This window comes from Periophthalmus magnuspinnatus, chromosome 1 (genome assembly GCF_009829125.3).
Source record: "Periophthalmus magnuspinnatus isolate fPerMag1 chromosome 1, fPerMag1.2.pri, whole genome shotgun sequence".
In the NCBI taxonomy this organism is placed as follows: domain Eukaryota; kingdom Metazoa; phylum Chordata; class Actinopteri; order Gobiiformes; family Gobiidae; genus Periophthalmus; species Periophthalmus magnuspinnatus.
Window position 1 is genome coordinate 19,402,199 of NC_047126.1, and position 25,821 is coordinate 19,428,019.

At 36.8% G+C, this 25,821-nt stretch overlaps 2 protein-coding genes across 2 annotated transcripts in view; one reads left to right on the forward strand and one right to left on the reverse strand.

Annotated features, from left to right (window-relative positions):
• The window catches only part of akt3b (v-akt murine thymoma viral oncogene homolog 3b), a 20,274-nt gene extending 13,284 nt beyond the window's left edge, over positions 1-6,990 (forward strand). The window contains exons 10-14 of the mRNA XM_033970945.2: positions 373-501; positions 731-945; positions 2,059-2,146; positions 2,767-2,869; positions 3,179-6,990. Coding sequence (XP_033826836.1) covers positions 373-501; positions 731-945; positions 2,059-2,146; positions 2,767-2,869; positions 3,179-3,264 — 621 coding nt within the window. The 3' untranslated portion in view covers positions 3,265-6,990. The remainder of the gene's footprint in view (positions 1-372; positions 502-730; positions 946-2,058; positions 2,147-2,766; positions 2,870-3,178) is intronic.
• pus10 (pseudouridine synthase 10) lies at positions 6,984-19,856 on the reverse strand. Its single transcript, XM_033967989.2, has 18 exons — positions 19,799-19,856; positions 17,187-17,327; positions 16,186-16,419; positions 14,789-14,875; positions 14,678-14,712; positions 13,838-13,952; positions 13,700-13,761; positions 13,486-13,531; positions 13,216-13,280; positions 13,045-13,130; positions 12,530-12,655; positions 11,908-11,964; positions 11,566-11,642; positions 11,196-11,251; positions 10,994-11,111; positions 9,988-10,130; positions 9,536-9,635; positions 6,984-9,199 (listed from the first exon to the last, which is right to left on the reverse strand). The coding sequence occupies exons 2-18, from the start codon at positions 17,310-17,312 to the stop codon at positions 9,161-9,163; spliced, it is 1,572 nt and encodes a 523-aa protein (XP_033823880.1). The 5' UTR covers positions 17,313-17,327; positions 19,799-19,856; the 3' UTR covers positions 6,984-9,160.
• Positions 19,857-25,821: the final 5,965 nt, after the last annotated feature.

Below are 25,821 nucleotides of genomic sequence, written 5' to 3' on the forward strand. Positions count from 1 at the left end.
TATCTGCCGTTTTTGTTGGAATTGAGTTATTCATATATTGTTCCTGAATCTATTCTGTCCACTGTTATCAAGATTTTGTACTTTTTTTTAGGTTTTCATTAGGTTTTCATTTCCCTTTTCCGTTGTGCTCTATGAGTGGTCCGAAATTTAAACCTAAATATGTCAGAACTTTCCAAAATGCATTTTTTTTTAACATTTCATAATCGTATGTTTCAGGCCACAAATTAAGTTCTTTGAATTTGAATGAAATTCTAACGCTCTCATAATGTTTGCTAATGCTTTCTAATGCGCTCATAAAATGTGCACACTTCAGTCTGTTCTTAAATGTCTTACTATTATTTGAAAGGTTATTTTTGTTTGACTCGGTTATAGCTGGAGAACTTGATGCTGGACAAAGATGGGCACATAAAGATCACAGATTTTGGTTTGTGTAAAGAAGGAATCACTGACACTGCCACCATGAAGACTTTCTGTGGGACGCCCGAGTACCTTGCACCAGAGGTAAGACTCCATCAAACTGATTATGTTGGTTATGGTGTAATCAAATGGGCATGTACTGGGCATTAGAACGATGACCAAGTATGACTGTTGCCATAGCGATTAACAGTTTAAAACAAAATCTTGTATCCTTTGAATGGGAAAGAGTTCTCAAGATGTTGCATATAATTGGAAGCACTTTGTAATAATTTAAAAAGTACTATACAAGTAAATGTAATATTATCTTGTTCAGGTGTTGGAGGACAATGACTACGGGCGTGCGGTAGACTGGTGGGGCCTGGGTGTGGTCACATATGAGATGATGTGTGGGAGGCTGCCCTTTTATAACCAGGACCATGAGAAACTGTTTGAGCTCATTCTGATGGAGGAGATCAAGTTTCCACGCACTCTGTCTGCGGATGCCAAGTCTCTGCTGTCCGGCCTGCTCATCAAGGACCCCAACAAGCGGTACTACCTCATCCCAAAAAATACTTAGACTACTGCTATATGTTGGGTTCATAAAAACCTGAATTGTCACAATGTGCAATGATGGAAAATGTCTAGGAAGTGCGTAGCTTAACCAGGCGAAATTCATACCATTTTCCATGAGGAAAACATGGGTTTATAATAGCAAAGTCTTGTGCTTTTAAATCCACTTTTGATTTACAGTGGTTTTCATAGGCCTATTTTGTATTTTCCATTTATAAACGAAGAAAAATAATGTGCACATTAACAGTCTAAGCATCTCTCATGCTGTGTTTAGACCAGGATGCCAGCGGTGTCGAGTTTACATGCAAAGTCTATGGCGGAAGCTTGTCTAGGCCATTCTGCGTTTCTGAGGCTCGCTTTAAAGCACCAGTGCAGTGCGAATCTGATGTTGATGCAGCGCATCTTGAGCGTTCACACGTTGGACGCTCTGTTCATGCGTCCAAAGTGTCAGATGACAGAGTTGAAAAAGCGAAACTTTTGGCTCGACAGCATGACTCTTTGACGAGCAAATGTGGTAAATGCTTTGGTCACCCAAAGATGCCCTTGACACACAAATGGCAGCAAATTTTAAAGCGTCCATCACTGGCCATTTGATGCAATTTGACGCATTGTATGTGAACGTGGCATAACTGTTACGTTCAAAACACTCTGCCAAAATTGAGTCGACACTCAAGAGGTCAAATGTTTGAAATGCGGAAACGTTGGACGAGATCACAAGCACGTCTCCATAGACTTTGCATGTAAAGTCTCCTGATGTTGAGGTCTGAACCCACCTTTAGATTTGTTGTCCTGGTCTATGGTTGGTCTCTCTGTATTACCTGAGCCTATTCTCAACTGGCACAAAGTGAAGGAGGTGCCATTATTCAACCCTGAAGATTTGATAGTTGTCATTAGAGGAAAAAAAAGCCACAATTATTTAAGTTTGTGGGCCCAATCCCCAACAAATGGATGGAGGATGGTGGATCAAATTTGTGGATATTTCTTTGAAAAACAGCATTACCTCAGAGACCAAAATAAAACAAAACACACTCACCCTTTCTATTTCTGTCGTGGATATTCTGGTTTCACGTTTGATTTCTGTTTTTGGTACAGACTCGGCGGAGGACCGGACGATGCAAAGGAGATCATGAGACACAGTTTCTTCAACACAATTGACTGGCAGGACGTCTATGACAAAAAGGTGAGGGAAAAAAATAAATATTTCTGCATCAGGGCTACCTTGTGTTCATTGATTACATAAATGATTTCCTTACCTGAAAATAAAGAAGATAATATAGGATTTGTCCTTTTGAATATATGCAAAGGTTTTTAGTTTCTAATAATAAAACTGTCTAAAATGAGTTGATATGAAAACAAATTCAACATTGAAATTTTTGGTATCAACAACTTCAACTACTTCAACTAATTTTATGGTCGAATGTGATCAAATTGCAGACATGTTGAACTGGTTTATGGTTAATATCTCTGTAATTACTGGACCTAGCCACATTTTTGTTTGTTTTTTTGAGAATAGCTTCAGAAAGTAATGACATTATCCAACTGCAAAGATGTCAGTGTCAGTTGAATGGAGAGATTAATATGGCAAGTTCGTGGTGCCAATTCATTAAACAACAAATATTCGTGGATCACAAGTTTCTTTCAAAAACAGTGAATCTCCCATAGAGTTATATTGGTGTCTACCCTCCATCTGAAATTATCATCAAATTCAAAATCTCTGACAAAAGCACATTGATAGGTTTCAGTAGGCTGCATTCAAAGTACAGTGAATGTGTCATTGACCTTTGACCTTTCTGTCTGCAGCTGGTCCCGCCCTTCATGCCACAGGTTTCCTCGGAGACAGACACACGCTACTTCGACGAAGAGTTCACAGCACAGACCATCACCATCACCCCGCCAGAGAAATGTGAGTAAAGTTACCAAAATGTCTATTATGAACCACTAAATGTTAATCATCATCAACATCAACTAGAGTCCTGTTGTAGCCTTTTTCCACCAGCGACTATTTAGCCTTAGCCTTATTTAGATTTCGCTTAGCACCTGGCAGCTGGTACTTTTTAAACTAGGCATGTCACAATTGGAAATTTTGAAATGCAATATATAGCTGAAGAAAATATAGACGATAAATAATAATAATGAAACTAATTATCCTCCATCCCTTTCTCTTCTCTTTCCCTCTCATTCTTTTCTTTACATTTCTCTCCCACTCTCTCAGATGACGAGGATGGCATGGATGCGGCAGATAACGAGCGGCGACCTCACTTCCCTCAGTTCTCGTACTCTGCAAGCGGTCGTGAGTGACTCCTGCTCCTGAGCTCCTGAGGAAAACACGTAGCCATTTTAGGAAAAGTACCAGTGTCCGCTGTTTTTCTCCTCCTCCTCTCCAGTGGACGGAGAAGAGTCTTTTTAGGGACTTTAAAGAGGTTTTTGCACAGTGGGATAGCCCCACACTAAAAAATATCTCCTACATTTTCCGCGCTATTACAGCAGAAGGCAATGTTTTTGTTATTTATTTTTGTCAGTATTAAGTTGAGTCCATCTTTCTGCCCCTGTTTTTTCTTGTTGTTCTTTTTGACTTTTTTGCACTTGGTTTGAAAGAGCCGTTTTTAGGGAACAAAAAACCAAAAATGTTGCCTTACGTGTGCAGATGTGTATCATACCAACAGGGTGATAACTTTGGGGCGGGGGAAATGTTTTTTGGGGGGTAAGTGCATGGCTTGTGGTTCACTTGATTAACTAGAAGAAAAAAGAAAGAAAAATCAGAAAATTATGAAAAATGACGAAAAATAATTAGTCATGGGTCACTGTCTGCTGTTGATGGAGAAGTGAATGATGGAGTCCCTTCATTGTGGACGTGTCGTGTTTTTGAACAAGTTTTATTTTAATGGTTTAGTTCAGCTTTACGTGGGCTTGCATTGTGTCTCAATTAGTAATAATTTATTTATATAGTAGGGCTGCACAATATATCACAATCTAATTACAATTTGAGTTGGATCAAGTATCAAATCGCAAAGGCTGAAATTATTTGGATAAAAGAATGTCCTCTGCAGAATATTCTTTTTTATTAATCTTGTCGTACCTGTAGTATACCTCTACAAACATGTTCTGAAATGCATGGTATTCTTGTACTAGTTTATATTTCAGTCTTTTCTCAAATGCTAATTCTACAGGAGGTTTACAATGTGCACTCTGAACAGAATCCTCCTTTTTAAACATGTACCGCAAATCTAATTGCAATGGGGAAAAATCTCAATTCGATTTTTTTTATTTTTACAAATTGTGCAGGTCATAGTACTTATTACATGTTTCAGCACCTTTTGGGTAAACCAGTCAGGAGCAGTGGGCGCAGCACCTGTAGACCCAGGATCTTGGTCAGGTGTACCTAACTGGAGTGTTGGCATACTTGCAGTTGATGGAGGGGAGCATGAAAACTCAATATAGGAATCTGTGAATCAAACCATGACCGTCTAGCTGTGAGGCATTTCATACAGGCCTATTGCAAAGCTGAATTATTCCATTTATGTGTCTGTTACATGTGTTTGTTTGTGTACAACAATAACACTAAACTGCCAGTTACTGCACAGTTCACTCAGGATCCAGAGCACAACCTCATTCACAAAAATATATTTCCACAGTTTCTCAGCTTCATACAACTTTTACCTCTTCATTAGTCTCTATAGTTACCAAAATATACACTATTTATATGTATATTTAGGCAAGGAACAGTATTAAGTTTCAATGGTATTCTAACTTTACTGATTTGGGATAATTTGGTAGTAGTTGGTAAGACTGCAAAATCGATAAAAAAAAATCTTGTGTATTTCATTAGTCAACCAAAAGGGGGCGTGGAATTGGCTAAGAGGTCTCAACATTATCTTGACCCAAAATGCACTAACAAAAACAAGAAAAGCACGAGTAAATAGCTTATTTGTATGAAAAAAAAAAAAACTTCATGATCTCAATTTATTCCAAAATCCCTGACTAACAGTGCTTTCTCTTTTCTGCATTGTCCATATACATTTTTTGAATCCTATTAACATTTTTGTACAACTAAAGGCGTACAGTCCTAGTAGTTGTGAGGTACAAGGAACAAGTCAACGTTTTGTTGGCACTGTTGATGTGTAAAAAGTAGGCTAGGAATTAGGCAAGGATTTTAAGTTTGAGAGACAAACTTTGAAGGACACCCCCACCTTGAAACTTTTTATTGTCCCCTGCCTAACTTACTTTCTCACATCTATAAGTTGCTAGTTTAAAATGCTAACTTGTCAACTTTTTTCTTATAAGCTTATATTGACTGCTAATATATCCTACATTAGCAACATACAACTCAAAGCGCTATATACTTTAGCTGTATCTTTTCCCATGTCATCAGTGCATACTACACCTCCAGGCTTTCATTATACAGCATACATTTTTTGCAGAATTTGTAATAATTTTGGTTTATTTTTTCTTCACGGCTTATAGAAACACAACTGTTCTCTTTCTCCTTGTGGCTGTAGGAATTAGTGGAAATCCGTTCATACAGGGATCAATGATGTAATGTATGTTTGTAATGTTAATGTTAAGTGGCGTATGGGGCCAACTGTGTATGCTGTCATCATAGCACATAGCTCATATTTGGGCATCCCAGCACTTGAAGGGAATTCAATTCAAATTCAGAGTAAAATATAGACAGTAGAGAAATGGCAGACTACAACTGTAACTTTTCTATTTGTGTCTGCCACTTGCTTGTCTCCATGGAGATGTTATTATTTTGCCTCAGATGTTATACAGTATGGCATTTATTCAACTACAGGGGTTTTTATTACTTAAATAACTTTAAAAACATTCTTACTGTGAGCGGGGTCACCCCTCCACCTCTCAACAGATATGACCTGTAACTTGGCCTGGTGGCGTCACTATGGAGATAAATTTAATGCTAGACTTTTGAACCATTCCAGGAAAAACGGTAACATTTTCATGGAGACATACAGGTGACAGACCCTCCATCAGAAAATATACATAATGCACCTTTAAATACACTAAAACTGAAGTGGGAAGATGAATGTACCATTACTTTCAAATCTTTTTCACGCAGTGTTCTAAAAACTTCAGTATTTTGAATAACTTAAATTGGGTAAAATTACAGTTATGATATAATTTGCCAGTAAATATGTTGAATATGTAGGCTAATCCACCTTCTATTGGACGGAAGTTTGTCTAATTTAAAAGAAAGTCACTTAATGCTCAAATGTTCAAACCTGAAATATCAACAAAAATATATTTAAATAAATAGCACTTTTATTTTCATTATTATGATCAGTTATTAAGTTGCTGGGATGTGCCATTGTCAGTATTACATGAATGAATTGCTGATCATGTGACTTGAGAAAACTGAGCCGACGTGTTAGAGGACTGTGGGAATTTCCTGTAACGCCCCATTTTCTTGTTTCTTGTCAATGTAAATATGCAATGCCTTTTTGTTCTGTTTGTTTTTATTTTTCGTGACATCTTTGACTGGCGTGTTTATGTGCGTGACTGAAAATAACAAGTTAAAAAGGAGAGAGACAGATATTGTACACATTTATTTTATGTTTTGGGGAATAACTTGGGGACTTTGTATCACAATGTTGTTCCTTCCTACCCTCCCCTTCGAAGCCGCAAAGGCCGTACAAACTTTATACCCTTGAACTTGAAAAAAATAACGAAAAAGACAATGGCAAAGTGCGGCCACATTGATTTTTGCAGTGCTGGTTCATCAGGTCCATTCCATAACTTTTGTACCATAGTTTAAGTTTGTCATCTTCTAGACAGTGTTTTCTCTATGTCGTTTTAAAATGGCACCTCTTGAGTGAAAGTCAGTGGATGAAGATGATGATGTTGGATGCATTAACTAAGTCTTTTTGTTTTGTTTTATTTCTGGGGATTGTCTATCCGTTCGTTGCTTGTTTGTTTTCTTACCAAAACATTAGGGCAAGAACCCAGTAGTGGACTTGCATTGCCGTGGTAGTATTTATTTTGAATTAAATTAAAAGGAAATACATTTCAGGGGTTTTGGTGTCTTGATTCTTCACTTTTGTAAAAGATACATTTCATATTGGTTTTCACATTGCTTTTTCCATAAATAATACATTAGTAACTGCAAATATGTCTCGTTAACATAGAAGGTAAAAGTGAAGATTGTCTAAAGCAGGGGTCTCAAACTCAATTTACCGGGGGGCCGCTGGAGGCAGTTTGGGTGAGAAATGGAACGGGAAATGCTGTTAAAAAAATGCACCGTTCCAAGTGCTGTTCAAATGGTGCATTTAAGGGCTTACGTAACTTCTGGCATGACAAGTGCTGTCCCATTTCATGCACCTGACGGATGCGCCCGAAAATGTGTCATGCGTTTCCATGGAGATCGGCCGTAGCCGGAGCGTGCATCCGAGCACACTTCACGCACTGCTATATCCCGTCATGCACCGCGTCTACGCAAATGGGGTCTGCTACGCAATACACGTTCAAATGTAAGTACTGGTTTACGTCACCTACAACAGTGCGACATGAAACTGTTGCTACATGAAACTTTAAAATCTGATTAAAGATATATACAGGCCGTGTATTTGATGATTAAAAAACCTGTGCAGCTGTGGCACATTCAGGTATAGAAGGCAAAGAACAGGGGTGTCAAACACATTTTCACCGAGGGCCACATCACCAAAATAGCTGCTCTCAAAGGGCCAGATGTAAAATAAACCTAATAATTTTTTAACTTGTTAACTCTTTCTGTATTTATTGCTTATTCAAGTTACTAATATTGCATATGCATTTGCTTAGATGTAAAAATATGGCTGTGTAACTGCGTATTGCCTGATAAATTGAGATTTTAAGACCATCATACCTTTTAATTTACCCTGTTGAGGGCCACATAAAATGATGTGGAGGGCCACATTTGGCCCGCGGGCCTTGAGTTTGACATATATTGCATAGAAGGTAAACAGTGCCCTCTACTGGTATTAAAGTGATTTAGCCACAGATCAAATTAAACCTGGCCCAGATACAGAACCGTTAAACTGCAATATCCCACTATATGTACAACTAATCAGTGTTCTCTGGTTTATAGACTATGAATGTAAAAATGATACTGTTACCTCTGTCTCTGTTTTTACGTTTTAACAAGGTATATTTTGTTAAAGTTATGTAGAAGCTACAATTGGGAAAAAATCACCTCGAACCTTACATTTGTCTATTGATATTCAAAGGGAAAGATTAAATCCTTACTTCATTCAATTTAAACAGAAATAAACGGCTGCGATGACACCTTGACTTTTCTTCTATCAAATAATAAAACTAATTATTTCAGCGATGTCACATAAGATACGTTATGTAAGTGCACAGACAGAGGTTGAAGTTTGCTCCGTGTCCCATTTCAGCACAAAGGTGGGTACACGGAGGAGTACCCTTCGTTGGCCGGGTACTTCGAACGGCACTTTGAACTGTGCATGTGGCGAATTGGGACACAGTCGACCCTAAAGGTTTCCATTCTGAAGAGAGTCCTGTGCATTAGTGTTGGGAACTGAGAGGAGCAAGAACAAAAAGTTACTATCATTTAAATATTCAATGTGCATGTACTATAACTGTTTTTTTATTATTATCTTGTATGTGGGTGTACCTGTGGTAAAAAAAAAATCACTTAAATCTGTGAAATGGCAGCTTCTCATCAATGCACAAAATCCCATCCAAAATACAGGGACCATTTAGGCACAAAGAACAATTTTCTGACCGTAAGGTGTGTCACTTCTGATCATTTCCAACCAGGATGCAAAATGATCAACTTCTCTAAAGTAGTCAAAACAATGTAAGAGTGTTAGCATAATATTAAGTACAGGGAGCAGTACTACATGAAGTAAGTAGTCTGACCTGTCATATGCACGTAAACAAGGACATCTGAGACACAATTATTTTGAAAATAATGGCAAAAGGGTGAATAACCACTTTAAACCAAACATATTTACTCAAAGTTAAATCTGACTCATTGAATTAAGAAGTGTTTATTTCAATCCTAAATTTCAAATGAAAGGTCCAAGATATAACTTAACACTTTATACAAGCTCTCTGGCTTATATTCAGTCCAAAAGTACAGCTCATCTCTCGTCCTGATATCATCTACGACCCCGATCTGGCCTTTGGTTTTCTGTCAGGTTTGATTTGTCCATTTCAGAGCAGCTCAAGTCACGGTTCACTCTGGTATTGGAGGCGGCCAGTCCACATCTACAGACTGGAAAAGAGAACAAGTCAATGCATTTTACAAAAAACACAACCATGTCTGCCCATAAATAATAAATATTGAAATTATTGTAAAATAATTTGAGAAAAAAAAAATCTATTGTACTGGTGTGATTAGCGCAGGTGGCAGAGGCTGTGGGCACAGACTGGTAGCCACATTTGGGTATCAGGGCAACTGTGGTAATACCAAACCAAGCGTGCCAAATTGTACAGGAAGTTTGAGTCAAGCAAAGTCATTGTTTGAGATTATGAATGCATTATTATTCTAAATCAAAAGTATGGTCAATGGTAAAGTCCTAATTACAGATTAAAAGACACTTATTCTTACCTCTACATCCAGCTCTAAAATGTCTGTCTCTGTCTGCAGCAGCTGACACATGTTTGGTTTGGTTCGACCGAAATCTCCGTGAACAAATTCCTTTATGTATCTGGTCTGAAGTTAAGAAATTATTAAAAGATCAGTACAGGCCTAGATGCATAAGAAATCTGTTATTACCGTGCAAAGAGGAGGCAAAAACTGAAATTATGCCTGAATCAGCTGGAACACTGATGCGAGAGGACAGTTAAAATAAAAGGTAAAAAATGGCAGCTGACAACTTAAGCAATGAGTTGGTTAATTGGTCAACATCAACATTTGTGCATCATAAGTTTGGCTATTTCTTGAAATGCATGAATGAAACGTATCCAGTTTTTAATTAAACAAAACACAAACAAATTATTTAAAAGCTGCATTTGCTTAATAAAGACCCTTTAGTACATGTCTGATGTTGATGAGGATACGTGCCGGCCTGTGTCTTGAGCTCCAGGTAGAAGTGGTGTGTGTCCCTGTACTCTGAGCTCATGCTGTGGATCACTCTGGGTCTCACAGCCAATGCGCGACGATGGAGCACTCGCAGAGGGGTTTTCTGATCGAGGGTTAGCTCCTGCAAGGAAAGTGAAGTAAAAAAAACTAAAAATACTATACAAAAATAATATTGCATTAGTACTGTTCTCCCACCACTGCCATTCTGCACCTTTCTCTCCTAACACCAATCACACCCTACACTTACAAAAAAGTAACATGGTTGTCTTGCTAAAGGGTACAACTACAGTAATAATACTACAGTAATAATAATAATACAGTGCACTTTCTGGAGTTGGGCTTGAATTAGGGTTGGTAAAAGTATCAAATTAAAACTAGTGTCAAAACTAGATACTCATTTGAACAGGTATAAATACTAAAAAAGTCACATTCACAGGACAGAAATTAACCTTTCCTAAATAGCTTTAGAACGATCTTGAGCTGTATTAGAACAAGTATAAGACTAGTATACGACCATGGACCACTATGGAACATACCCGGACAACTGAGGGATTACACAGATATAACACCAGATGGCAATAATATAAAAGAAAGAACAGTTATTTTAATAATTTGACAACACTAAAATGGACCAATCCTAATGGAGCTCAACGTGACTGCCTGCACTGGTAAATTTTCCATTCAGTTTTCCCATAGACTTTTTGAAAAATGTAGATATTAAGAGTTCAAACACATCGCAGACGCTAACCAGCTACATAGTGACTACTATCCAAAGCACTGTTGTACTAGAAGACCAGACAGCCAGGAGTACGGTGACTGTTGAACTCCACACTTTCTGACTACCTGGTAAAAAGGTGTTGCTTGTGTGTGTCAACAAAAGTTTAACTGTCAACCTTCTGTTTGTAGGGTAAATGGTCTATCACCTGAGCTACTGTTACACAAAAACCTCCTTTAATTGTTCAGAGATATATTGACCACCTTTACCTTGATGTCATTGAGAAAACTGATGTCCTCTTTCTCAATGGGTTTCTCAGTCCAGACCAGAGCCCGGTATGACTTTGTCTTCTCTTCCTCTCCCTCCTTCATTCGACCCATTGCCTCCCTATTCAATAACAGACCAAAATATTTTAAAAATTTACACAAAAAAAAAATTAGAAATTATTACGTGAAACTGCTTTGCTTTTACCTGGATACTATTTGTAGATCTCGAACACGGATTTTGTCAGACGAATCATTTATTTCCTAAAAGCAAACAAAGGTACAACATGCCTTATTCAATTGATTTATGTCATAAAACCCATGTTAGTGCATTACTATACAGAATAATAACACAAAAGTAAAATGAAAAATTAAACACACATGTTTACTCTTCTCATTGGTGTAATTTTAATTATTTATTAACACCATAAAGCAAAGTTATATTATTAAACAATACTTTACTCATTGCTTAAAGTGAATATTATATGATTTTCAAGTTAAGCACAGCAACTAATCCTTGATAACATGAGTTAGTGTGAGTTTAGCAAAAGGCAAATAAATAAACAAAAGATATAAACCTGTTGTATCTTTTTTATTTGGTCCCGGTTAAACTTGGGTTTGTGAGGGTTGATTAGCTCCATCGCAAACGGACGTCCTGTAACAAAGGATTTTAAAAAATAACTGTCCAATTTAGACATTATATTACTATATCTTATTAATATCAGCTTGTTTTAATATTTAACAAACAATTTATTATATTTAACTATTTAGCAACTACTAACCATTTCTCTCTCCATTACTTGAATTTTGTTGGTTTATGTTTCTGCTTAATCAGTCACTAAACAGACACAACTAGCCAAACAATGGCCATTGGCAACATTGGTCATTTTTTTTTCTCCAGAAAATAAGTATTTTCTCACCGTTTCCAAGTGTTCTTACATCTACATCTTCTCTGCCAGATGAGGAAAAATTAAAACCTACAGAATAAATAGTTTACACACAGTTAGTTGAGTTTTGCACAATTTTCAGGATAAATAGGACATGTCCAAGATAATAAACAGTTAAGAGAATATTAAAATATCAACTGTTAAATACATGCATTTCAGAACACTGTAGAGATCTAAACTACAGGTAGGGCTGAGCAATTATTCAAATATTAAACCAAGATTGAAATTCAGTCATTTCTAATCATCAGTGATTGGGTAATTTTAATCTAGAGGTCTACAGCCAACCCTTTATCAGTAAAAGCATGTGTTTTTTCCTTCTTTTTTTTTTTACAGGATTTTTTTTTTTTTTAATGCAAACTAAAATTGAATAGAAAATCATGTTCAGGACATTTTATATACATTTCTTTTAGCATATCTTCCGGTCTAACTACAAAGTTAGCAGGTAGCATTCATTGCATTTTATTGTGTCATACTACTACCTAAACAATCACACCCTTAGTTATTTACAGATTTAATTTCCTTCAAATAGTGACTGACATGGCAGCCCTCACTCCCCCTCACTCACCTTATCCCCCTCCCTCTCCCCATCTCTCACCTGTGGCTCTGAAAGTTTCCAGAATAGGTCCAGCAATCAGTTCCTCCACAGAAGACTCCATCCTTCGCTCTCCATTGATGAGCCACGGCGTCTGGGGCAAACTGCGGCAGAACTTATTGTATCTGCCTGCATCGAGAGAGATAAACATTCACGTAAGTAGGGCTGAGCAATTTTGGATATAGTGGATGCAATTAAGAGTGTGGTTCAGGTTTTACAATAAAGATTCAATTTGGATTCAAAGGTTAATATGTTAAACATTTAGGACCATTGACATCTCAGAGAAACAATTAAACTAATACAAGAATCACATGGATTTTCAGAGTATGTGTCTCAACATTAAAATGGTGAAAAACAAAAACACAACTCAAACATGTGTGTATGAATTTTGCAGATCATTTTCACAATTAATTATAGTAATATTCTGATACTTAGAAATATATACAATATTTGATACCAATTTCAATACTACAATGATAGTAAGATAAAAACAGTGTTAGAGGAGTTTAAAAGTGAACCTGCAATGAAGACTGACGTGTGCAGACACTGGACGTCCCGCGACACACAGCTGGAGGAGTGGCGTGGGGGAGGACAAGGGTAATGTCTGAGGAAACATTTTAAAAATAATTTAAAAATAAAACTAATCTGTATTTTTATGATGTAATCTGTGTTCATACAAAAATACTCACTTCAAAAAATTGGTGTCAGAAATTTTCTCCAAGGCTTTGACAACAGCCATCCGTGTGAATACTGACTGAAACAAAGCATCAAAAAAAGAAAAAAATACTGTAATATTAATGTAAAATACACATCTATTAGATTTAATGTATGCACAGAACACAAGTCTTGTACAGATTCATTTTTCCAGCCACACTTGCCATGGGGCAGACTGATTGAAACACCCTCTATAGCTGCTACAATCACAATAGGCTATAGGGGGTTGGGATGTTTTTTTTTACCTCTTTATTTTTTGTTGGTTTGAAGCAGTCTGAGCATGTTGTTGCTCTGCAGACAGAATATATATAAATAAGGTTAAAACACCATCTTATTTTCCAACTGTAGTTAAAGGATAAGAGTTCAATGGGGTTAAGCATTTACAATAGAAGCACAATCATTTTATAAGCCTGCATATTATAGGACCTTAATAGTTTACAGAAGAATAAATGTATTTACAGAAAATGGCAGTCTTTGTCAGTGTCTGGATGAACAAACTCCACACCGACCTCAAACGCACTCTGAAAAACAGATTTATAAATGTAACGAGTATCATGTTTTTAGACTTATCACCTTTACCTTTGTAGCACTGTGTACCTTTGAGACCACTGCAGCGCCCCCTAGCGTCTTTGAGACCAGACTCTGCATGTTCCACTTGAATGCTTCCTTCACTTGAATCACATCATCTTTTCCCAATACAAGACTCTTTGCTCTGATAGAACAAAACAATGCAAAAATATGGGCACTTAAAATCTCACAAAAATAGCCATAATCAATGACTGCACGTTGGAAACTGGGCGTTAAAGGTGCACTATGCAACTTTTTTGCTGGAGGTTTCACCATCTATCTGCTTGGTTCCATAGAGATGTTCCACAGGTAGGCATTTACCTCATCTCTCTCCATGGAGACAAACAGGTGACGCCACAAGATCAAGTTGCAGAATAGATCCCACTCACAGTGATGCTTGTTTTTGTGGAGATTGACCAATATGTTTTGTTTTTGTTTGTTTTTTTCATGGCCAATGCCGATTGTTTGGAATCCAAAGAAGCCAATGGCTGATAAGCTCTTCTGACATTTTTTAGCCAATATATATGGCCGATTTTGATAATTTCTGTCATTTAAGGTAATAAAAACTCAACCAGAGTACCTTTTTACCATAAACCTATAAAAGAGCTGTGACGTCACATTTTATGCTGTTATCTCTTCACACTAAAGCGCTCAAAAAGTCAGCAGGCAATATCGGCCTCTGCTGGAGATGCGCTAAAAAGTGCACATATCGGCCCTATATATCAGCCAAACAACATATCGGTCAATTTTTTTTTTTTTTAACTAATAAAAAACATTAAGTTTATTACAAGATAAATAAGTGTAACACCATACTGTATCATACCGGGCAAAGCAATGACATCTCCATATTTAGATCATAGTAAGACCCACCTTACTTCAGTCTTTACATGAAGCCAACATGAATGCTGCAAAACAAAAATAATTAAAACTAAAGTGGACAATTCACGTTTTGTTATATAGAAAGAAAAAAAAAGGATCTACCTCTCGAACACAGAGCTGAGCAGGAAGAGACACTGACAAAACCAGGGAGTCAAATTCATAATTTTCAGTTTTTATAGCTTCTGCCACCTGTGAAAATCAAACAAATAGAGTTTCAGTGTCTTTGGGCAATATATACATTGCCCCCGGCTAATATGGAACCTTGTGTGAATTACTTTTGTCACAACACTAAAGTTTCAAATGCAATTGATAATAAACTATGATAATAAAAAAAACACTCTTTATTTAGAAAATAGAATGTGACTGTCAACATTAAAATTGTAGTACTTTCTTTTATATTGTCATGGGGTTTTACAGAGTGCCCATGAAGTATCTTTACAATTTAAAAGTTGAATTACACAGGCAACTGATACGATATATTAATTAGATTTTTTTCTATTGTACTCAGTGGTTATAAAACTTTTTACTCACATTGTATGGAATTATGTGAAATTGAATTATTTGTCCATTTTTCTTCCACAAGAGCTCAATTACTGCAAATGTCTACCTTGACCTTTTGACTGAATATGTGGCACCACAACTGCAGGACCTTCAACCAGCCATCACTGTCCAGCAAGATGGTTCCCCACCACATTGGGGTTTAAATGTTCATGAGTTCCTCAAATGAACATGTCCAGACTGTGGGATTGAAAGGAATGAACCAATTCCATGGTCAAATCTCACAGATCTCACACCTCTGGATTTCTTGATATGGGGCTATATTAAAGGTATCGTGTATCAAAGAAAGATACAGGACATTACTGAACTAAAACAAAAGATAGCAGATGTAATCATTGATAAGGCTATGCAACAGCAAACATGGCAAGGAATCAAGTACCATCTTGATCTGCTTCGTGCGACTAATGGTGTCCATATAGAGGTGTATTAAATGAGGTAAAATTCAATTGCCTTTGTAATATTTTTTTTTTTTTTTATTGTAAAGAGACTTTAGGGACACCCTGTGTATCTGAGTAATCCCTCAGTTTGTCCAGGTCAGTTCCATAGTGGACCATGGACATATACGAGTCTATGTGGTCTTCTACTTGTTCTGATACAGCTCTCTGTTCTGATACACCTGCTCAAATGAGTATCTAGTTTAGATACTAGTTATCGATTTGTAACAGATTTTTTATACTTTTGACAACCCAAGTGTGAATATGAGCAATTAAGTCTGGAGCATAAGATTCAAAAACATTAGGTACATTTTTACAAAGGATACATAAAAAGAATGTTTTGTTGTTTGAAAGTCCCTGGTGCTATTCAGCGGTTGCTTGCTGGATTTATCATAAAAATAATCTGTAATTGATTAGGATAATTGGATAACTGGTTGCTCCTATCTGAGAGACGAGACAGGGTCATTACATTCAAAGCAACCATTTAAGTGTTCATAGTATTTGTACCTTGGAGGCCAGTGTTTGGTCACAGTGCTCCTGTAAGACCCCCAGACACACAGGACAAACAGGACTCTCCTCTTCTCTCATCGGTTCAGTCTCTTCTGGTTTGAATCGCTTTGGGGGTGGAGCTTCATCTGCTTCCTGTTCAGCATCTGCGTCTGATTGGCTCTTATTCTCGATCGTTTCTCCCACTGAGATTTCACCATGACCGATGAACTCTTTGAGCTCCTTAAGTAGTTCCTATACAATGAAGGAGGAGTTGTTTTGAAACCTACTGAGAGCAAAGTACTCAGTAATAGACAGTAGAAGTGGAGATATATCAAAACATGAATGGTGATGCAACTTTTGTTTGGGAAAATTATAAAATAAAGTTAATTATCAAATAAAAATACCACAATAGATTAAAAAATAAACCAAACTTGCAGTGTAATCTTTCATTTTCCACACTATTTACTTACAAAACATTTTCAGGCAATTTCCTCACATAATTATAATATTGTTGGATTTCTTATTATCAGGAAGTCAACGGTGACTTGCATTTGGGGTTAGTGCTATGATGATTGATAAGACATACATCTATGTAGTAGTCGAATCTTTGCATTATAAAATTCTCCTATTTAACATTTCAGACATTTCTTTTTGTGAATATTATACCTCTAATTGGTAACTAGATTTGAAATGAACTGACACTTATCCCAATGCAACTCTTATTGAGTAAATGTACTCCAAAAGAAAGTCATCATATAAGTTAATAGTTCGGTAAGACCTCCTGTTACTTTCTAACATTTGAGCACTAGCACAAGAGCACTTTGAACTGTTTTTATGTGTCAATTTGGCCACTTTGAAATGTCCTTCAGTATTAATAAAGTTTCCATCTATCTAGCAACATTGGCATACTACTTTAAAGTATTTGCTATACATTGTTTTTCGTTGTTTTGTACATGCAGTTACAACAATGACATTTCCCCATTATGGATGATAGTTAATTTGCACATGGGAACCTGTACCTGGGGCGGGATCTTGTAAAGGGACTGGACATTGATGCAGCAGAAACGCAGCACACACCGCGGACAACAGCCCGATGACAGCAGCTTCTGAACCAGAGGTTTGTCCTTCTCCTTCAACGGCAACATCACTACAAAAAGAACCTGCAAAAAAAAGCATTTTGTAAATTCTAGACTTCTATAACATTAGCTTACTTAAAAGTTACACAGTGTAGTCTTTGACTTTTGTAATGTTGACGAACAACATGGAAACAAGCAGGTGACACCACCAGGCCAAGCTACAATTCAGATCTGTGGACATGCGTTCTCATTCACACACAGAAGAAGGTTTTTGAAGATATTTTTGTTGGCAACAAAACATTGGCAACCAGGTGGTAAACTACCTAACTTTAATATCCTCTTGAACAGAATCCATTTATTCTCCTCTTTGGTCTTAGGCCTCCTTTTTCCTAGCAGCTCTAACCTCAACATCCTTCTACACAACTTTCTACATTCGCTCTGCCTCCTCCATATATTCACTGACCCTTCTCTTTTATTTAATTAGTTATTTATTTGTTGAATCTATATTCTGCTGCAGCAAAGCTGCCACTGTTCTCACAGTGGTCCACATCACACACAGTTTGCATCAATACATTATATTTTATGTTTAAAACACTATAAAATAAACAGATATATTATTAAATATTCCATCTTATTTTGTATAAAGAGGTTAAAAAGCAAGGTAACAATTACTGTACATAGCAATGCATACTATGCCGTACATTTAATAAAGCATTGTTTCAATGACCTTTTTTTAAACATTATTTTATTTTCGATGTAAATAAATTCTATAGGCAAAGTATTCACCAGTTGCATGGCTTAATACAAAGCAGTTATTTTCTAATAATCTAATATTTCTTTAACAACAACTATCCTACAAGCAGCTCTGGTTTGAATAATTTGAAGTCTATTGAATTTTTTGTTTATTGCACTGGACCAGACCACAATAACCTAGATGAGAGGACCAAAATTTGAGTTAATTTCCTGATTGTTTTTGGTACTAGTATTCCTGCACATCTTCTAATCACTGATATACAGTACACACTTATTGATGATGTTACCTCTATGTTTGGTCCATGATGTTTTATCTAAAGTCATGCCCAAAAGTTTTCTCTCTTCAACCTCCTCCACAGCAGTGCCATCTACTGTCAGATTTAAGATTGGTTTTGGATTTTTATTTAATTTTGAACCATATGCAATACTCTCTGCTTTGATAAGATTAAAAAATTAACTTGCTTGAATTTAACCACTTTACAACTGCCTTTGACTCAGCAACTAGTTTTATACTTAAATTTTCTGCTGTAGCTGCAGACATGTATACTGGGGAATCATCTGCATGCACTGGCATTTCTTGCTGCCTTTAGTACATATGGTAAGTCATTTGCATAAATTATGTACAATAAAGGTGTTTGTTAAATAACTTTCTTTCTTTATTCTTTGTCAGGGACCATGTAGAAATTCATTGATCTAACAAAAGAAGAGATGATTTGTACCAGATTTAGCTACTGCTACTTTCCATCTGCAGTCCCTGGGCAGGTGAACACACATTAAAATAGAAATTTCATTACAATTAGATTATAAGACAAACAGTTCATCAAACTTCTAACCAATGCAATGAAGAGGTTTCAAACACATGATGTTTAAGCTTACCTAAAAAGCAGTTCATGATCTATCAAATTAAAAGCAGCAGTAAAATCTCCATCTAGTCGTCTGTCATTTGAACCAGAACTGTAGCTGTGGAGTGTCCTGCTTTGTACGCATGTCGGTAAGAAAAATAAGACAAGAGCATCTGACTTTGTATATACAGCTACCCCATTCCCAAATGCATTTCTATCCTTCCTGTATATATTATAGCCTTGAATAAACCATGTGCCATCTTGAAATGTATCATCGAGGAGTGTTTCAAATAATGTAGTGCCAAAATGTTGGCAGAGGTGGGCTGATTTCTAGCAACTTATTTCTGATACTGCAAATATTTAAATGTGCAATTTTAAGACCCATTTTTTATTTTGAGAGCATGATTTGTTACATGCACAACTGGTTATAAACATTGCAATTTATAGTGATGTTTATTCAGCATGTATATATCCATTTAGGCTACTGCTCCTGGGATGAACAGTAAGTCTGCACCATATATTCACTCTTCCTCCTCTGCACTATAGATTTATTCACTCTTTCTCTGCACAAACTCCATCTCATCTCAATCTGGAAACTTTATCTAAAACACCTGTGTCATTCATCATCCATAAGTCTGATCTAGCAAAGTAAGCTCATATAATTTAAAGTAAATTGTTCAATTATTAGTTAAACGTGTGAATTTAATCCGTTCACAAGTTAAACGCATCCTAACCCATTATATTTATCATCCTAAACAGAATGAACTTCACCTGCATCCAAAGACTGCAAAGCTTCTATCAAGAATTTAATAATATCTTGGGTCTTATCTTAGGCGCTAGTCACACTGATCTCCTCTGATATAAACCTAACTTTTATCTTATAGGAATAGATATACATTAAACCATAAATGAATCTAAAAATAGGCTTTAAAAAGTGAGTAAAATGCAGAAACGTTTCACCTTTTTCTCACATGGAGGAAGCCGCTTCTTCTTCGGGTGTTGTTTTGGTGGAGTAAAGCTTTATTACTGCCCCCATCAGAGAGAGAGGCGCTATGACTACTAAAAGTGTCATAGTTTTGCAGAGGTCTGGTATTTATTTGCATTTTGATAGACATTTTGTTACTGAAACAAAACCCATGTCTAACTCTTAATTCTCTGTAGGAAAATCAACCAGGATGTAAAAGGTCTGGTGGTTATAGAACTCATTTACAAAGGCATCGGTCCTGTAAGAATGTTTGTTTATGGTGTAAGCGTCAAAGAGGACCAAGAGACTGAAACATAAAGTCAGAATGGTTTAATTAGCTCCACATAGTTAAAGTGAACCATGAAGCAACAGACTCTGCGGAAAAGACAGAAGAGAGTCCTGAGATGTGCATGTGACAGCTTTTATAGGGTCCCCCAATATGTCTGAAGAGGGTCCTCCTTCTAATCTGCACGTCGCCCTCGTAAGGTCCACGCTGGTCTGCACAACATCTTCATGAGTTCCCGCGCATTCCATAGGTCTGCACCCCCCGATGTGCACGTGTTATCTACCTTAGCATTAATAAATCAAGCTAACAGTTTGATGTAGTCACTGCTAGAAAATACCTTACACTCCTCAATTACTTATGGAAGAATATATTTGATTTAAAAAAAAAAAAAAAAAAAAAAAAGTTAAAACGTTTTTAAAATAATTTTTAAATAACTGTGCCGCCACAAGGCACAAAAGAGAGAATTGAGATTATAAATATCTATGGCAGGAAATGTTGATATACCGTGATCAGATGTAGAGACAGTGAACACATCATTGTTATACTGATCATTTTTATCTGGCTAATCCTGTTTTTTAGGATTTTATAACTGTATACACTCTTAAATGTTTATATAATTGTGTTTTTGGTCAGATTTGCCAATAATCTGTGTTAAAAATTGGTGAGTCCTTTAAATCAACATAAGGGATAAAATTACATTAAATAGTTGTTCAACAAATTTAAACATGTTTTTGCACTCTCCTGCAGCAGCAACCAGTGCATAGACTATGCTAAGGAATGTCTATAGAAAGGCCATTATGTCATTACCAGTGATGTAGATTCTAAGTTTAGTTGATCAATTGAGTATCACGATCATAAACTTTTTTTTTATATACATTTATAATTTAATAATAAAAATCCAAATGTAAAGTGATATTTATTTGGAGTTATCATGGTAAGTTTGTCTGCCTTACAGTTCAGAAACAAAAATGCTAGTTGTTTAATAGTTTGTGTTAGATTGTACCACTGTAGACTGACAAAAGAGGTGCATCATATTTTGAGGCTGGTCAAACTTACCCAACCAAGGTCAGGATAAATGGTAATGCAAAATAAATTGAATATTACTATATGCCCACAATTCTCTGTTCCTTCTGTGGCCAACTGCCTCTAGAAATGCAAAAGGCCCACATTAGCCCAAATAGAAATAAAAAAGCAGTATTACTTTACTTACTTGTACTATATTAGGCTATTTCCTGATCTATGTAATAATGTTGTTTCCTCATCAAAAACATACCTGGGGTTTTGTTCCATTCACACATGTTTAACACTCAAATCCTGCACATTAAGGAAAACAGTCCACCTTGTGATGCCATGTGATAATACATGAAGTGCTCCACACACTTTGACTAGAATCATCTGGATAATTTCTGCTCTTAATTTACCAGTCTCTACTGAAAAAAAGTAAAAGGTAGCTATTAATTAAACTACAACTGCATGACATAACAAGGTGGAACAAAGCATTTTAAGCTTATAACAAAGGATTACTCAAACATGTGTGAATGAAACAAAACACAACTCCATGTATGTTTGTGATGAAGTAACGACATTATAACATGACTTTAAGCTCACAAGATTCAGTTTCCTGTAATACGGGGCCTTTAAACACAAGTACATGTATTAACTATACTGTAAGAAACAAATCACAAATCTAATCTTTAAACAATTATCATAGGATTTCTTTGCGGCAGATGAAGTGGAGTTTCTTTGAGCAGTCCGTGATTGAAAGGCTGTTGGTTGTTTTGGAGAAGGCCCCACAGTGACTCAGATGATCCGGACAACTTGGTAATATGCTATGATCATTCACTGGCTCTCCGTTCACCCACCACCACTGTCCCCCCAGGAAACGAAGACCTATCCAAACCTACGGCAGCAAAAAAGTCACTTATTGTTAAAATAAGTAATTATAATTCTGTGTTTCTTTACAAAATGCTGAATAGATTATACAAACTTGATGCATGATTACTGTGATAAAATAATAACATTCATATTTATACTGAATCTCCAAAAGCCTACATATTATACTGGTGTCACTACAACCACTGGTATATTTCCTTTGCATTCTATTGCTAAACAGAGTTATTGCTGGTCTTACCTCATCGGTTGCTCTATAGATCCTCTTCCCCACATGGATGTTATCAACCGGACTTTCCACTGTTGCTAGGCTATGTTGGATCTTACATGTGCTACTTGTCCCAGGACATTTCCCCATCTGGTCCAGACTTTTGCAGTGCTCCAGTGCCTCCTCCCACGTCTTTCTCTCGTGCACCACAATCAGCTTGTCCACGAAACACATAACATTAAGAGGGGTGTCACAAGGGTAGCTCTGCCACATTTGCTTATCTGCATTAAACGCTCCACAGTCATTAGTAACTGCTTCACCATTCCTCCACGCATTATAAGTTAGATTTTCTCCCTCAGCCCACATCCATGTGTCACCTCCTACTCTATAAAGCCCGATCCATCCATACACACCCTTGCCCTCCATAAAATATCCCTTTTCTTTAATCCCATCTACAGTGACAGTAGGTAGATTGCCGCCATGTTCATCCTGACACACCTTTTGTGCATCATGCCAGGAGTGAAGGAGCTCAGAGTAAATGATGCCGTTTGTTGAAGTGCAGAAGAAGGGATGTTTTTCAGCACATCTTTTGCTGGACCAGGTGGTATCAGAGTTGAAATATGCACAGTGGCTACTATGGCCGTGGTCAAGCCATGTAAGGTTCTGGAAGAAATCACCTGTGGTTGGTTCTACAATTCTGAAAAAAAAAAAAAAAAAACTACAAATAAAATCCAAATCGACCACATTAGGCTACAACAAATATATTTCTTATCTAATGTCTCCTTCTTGGGTGTAGCTGCCACAATGGGGCAGGCAAATCAGGCAACTGACCAGGGCCCCTAGTTGAATTTCTCAACTGGACTGGAAAAGTTCCAGTTGTTACAAAAAGTAATATTTCTTACAAGTACAAAATAAACATTTTTAAAATAATCAAGGATCATAAATTTTCGGCAAGGAGTCCCCAAACCCCATCTTGCTTAATGCCCTGACAATGTCTAGAAACTGATACTATACATAATAAATACACGCCAACTGTTGCAAATCACTAGAACACAATATGAAGACCTAAACTTAGCATAACCACAATTCTTCTATAACACACATAATTCTAACACTTAAGATATTGGAATATTCTATGTAAAATAGAACATAATTTGGTTGTAAAGACTCAAAAAAAAAAATAAAAATAAAATAAATAAAAAAAAAACATTTGAGACCCCTCATGTCCTAGGCCTACATTTCAGTTTCCATTAACTAAAGAATCACACAAATATTAGGCCTAAATTATAAAGGACTTTAGTTACATACGTAGTGTTGAGCCAGTGCCAGGCTGAGTCATTCTGCATGTCCCTCTGCAGACCCATCCAGACCACGCTCAGACCCTGAGTGACAGAGCTCAGAGTGGAGGTCGACATTACATCCAAGGTTAACATGTCACTGAAGCCAAACCTGCACTCATCTAAAGCATCTGACCAGGTCATGTTCAAAGGTTGAAGGAGCCTTTCATTCTCTAAGACATAATAGTCATACATTATAGCCTGTGATGTTGTGATCACCGCTGTGAAAAGCAGAAGGAGCTCTCTCCCCATCATGAAGACAATCCACCATCAGCCAAACTACCAACTGCCCCAGTGTTTTTATAGAAGCACACTTAGACACTCCCACCAGGTACTATACTCAGCATACCTGATACATTTAATCGGAAAAAAAGTTTGTTACATGTGATCTGCCTGTAGTCTGAGGTTAGTGTGATTCAATTATATTACTTAGACATAGGGTATGAATAATTTTTATTTAAACATTACTCCAGACATGTTCTAAATTAAAACAAATACTGATTTTACAGCATTGCATTTTACATAATATGAAAGCTGTTTTGTACTGGTTTTTATGTAAATGCCACTATTCTTCTACAACTATGCAAACTGGCACCCTTGGTGAAATATGAAATGAGGCCTACAGAGCCTGTACATCCAAAGAGTTGTGCAAATCATATTCAATGAGCGCTTGAGATCTCGACAGGTGACAAATTTAGGCGAGTATCCGATCACAAATATTTGCCTTTTGTTTGGTGTCTGAGTCAATAACAATGAAAAATGACAAACAAAGCAGAATCAAATTGTGCACATAGTAACTCTAAACGTCTGAAGGCCCATTCAAATCCCACATTCAAAACTGCCCATCCATGCTCCAGCTGCAAATGAGGCTCCAGGCTATAAGCATTTTAATAATGTACATAGGGCCTCATTTATCAAGTGTTTGCTCATGAGCTAAACAGGGTCATCTGGAGCACCGGGAGTTTTCATAGTGGGCCACGGCCCTTTTAGGCTGCCCGCTTTTATTCAGTCTTTCCTGGCTGTATATGCTCTACCATGAGTTCACTGTGGCCCCCGTGCACATGTGGCCCCTGCGCACATGTGGGCCCTGGTCCAGAACAGTTTGTTTACTGAGATCACACTGAAATGGGCATTTTGTGAACACAGGAATGTTCCCAAGCCCATCAAGGCATCTACACTCCATTCTACACGTGCAACACACGCGTGATTTCTGCAAAGGAGCAAAAGCTATTATCTTTAAGTGTTCAGATGTCGAAACGAAGACGAAAGAGTTCAGACGTCCTGACACAAGTGTGTGAAGTCTGTGGAGTTAAGGAGCCACTTCAGACTACTGCTGCTGTACTCAGACTGTGGAGGTCTGTTCAACTAGTAATTGATTTATTTTCCACCAATAATAATAATAATAATAATCATAATAATAATAATCATAATAATCATAAATGTGACAAACTGCGCCTTTGTCCCTTTTTAATAGTACTATAATTTGGTTTGTTCACATGTCTGTTCATTTTCAATAACTTTCCAGTACAAAACTAAACAGAACTATCCCAGGTTTGTTTTGTTTAGTTTTTCAATCAGTTAAATCACCACACATTAGTTAGTTTAAACATTTTATTTAGTTAAATGTGCCAATTCAGTTTAATACAGCAATCCTCTTACCTGCATCTTCACATGGTCCAAACAAAGAGGAGGCGTGCCCTATGTCAGCCATTTTTATAGGCTTGAGTGGGGTCGTGGTTGTTTGTTTATTTTTTTGTGTTAATGTCTTATGTATTTTTGTTTCAGTGATATGAGTGTTTATAGTTTATTTTGTTAAACACTTTAATTAAGGGACTTGGGCCCTGAGATATGGTTTTATATGGAAGATACTGCTCATGTTACACCCACAGCCCCTGGAGAAGAGATGGTGTATATCAGGGGGAGGAGCTTCCGGTGCAGGAGAGTATTTTAGCAGGGCTAATTAGACAGACAGGGGACATCAGTGTAGCCAGGGTACATGTGGCTTTTTCCTTAGTTGTTTAAGTTCTGTTGCTTAGTTTTGTTGACCACTGTTAATTTTTGTAAATATGTATTATTTTTTGTGTTCACGGAGTACCACTATGCAGATAATACATTTTGTCTAATGGGACTTCTTTTTGAGTCTGCTTCCTACTTTAAATAAAAACATTTAATTACAATTAATAGCTTAGCCTATAATATTAACTGACATTAAATAGTGTTCTGTATTTTTAATTAATTTATTCTGAATCACAGGAATCAGAGGACTGGTCCAAGTCAAAAACGTCAAGGGCTGATTTC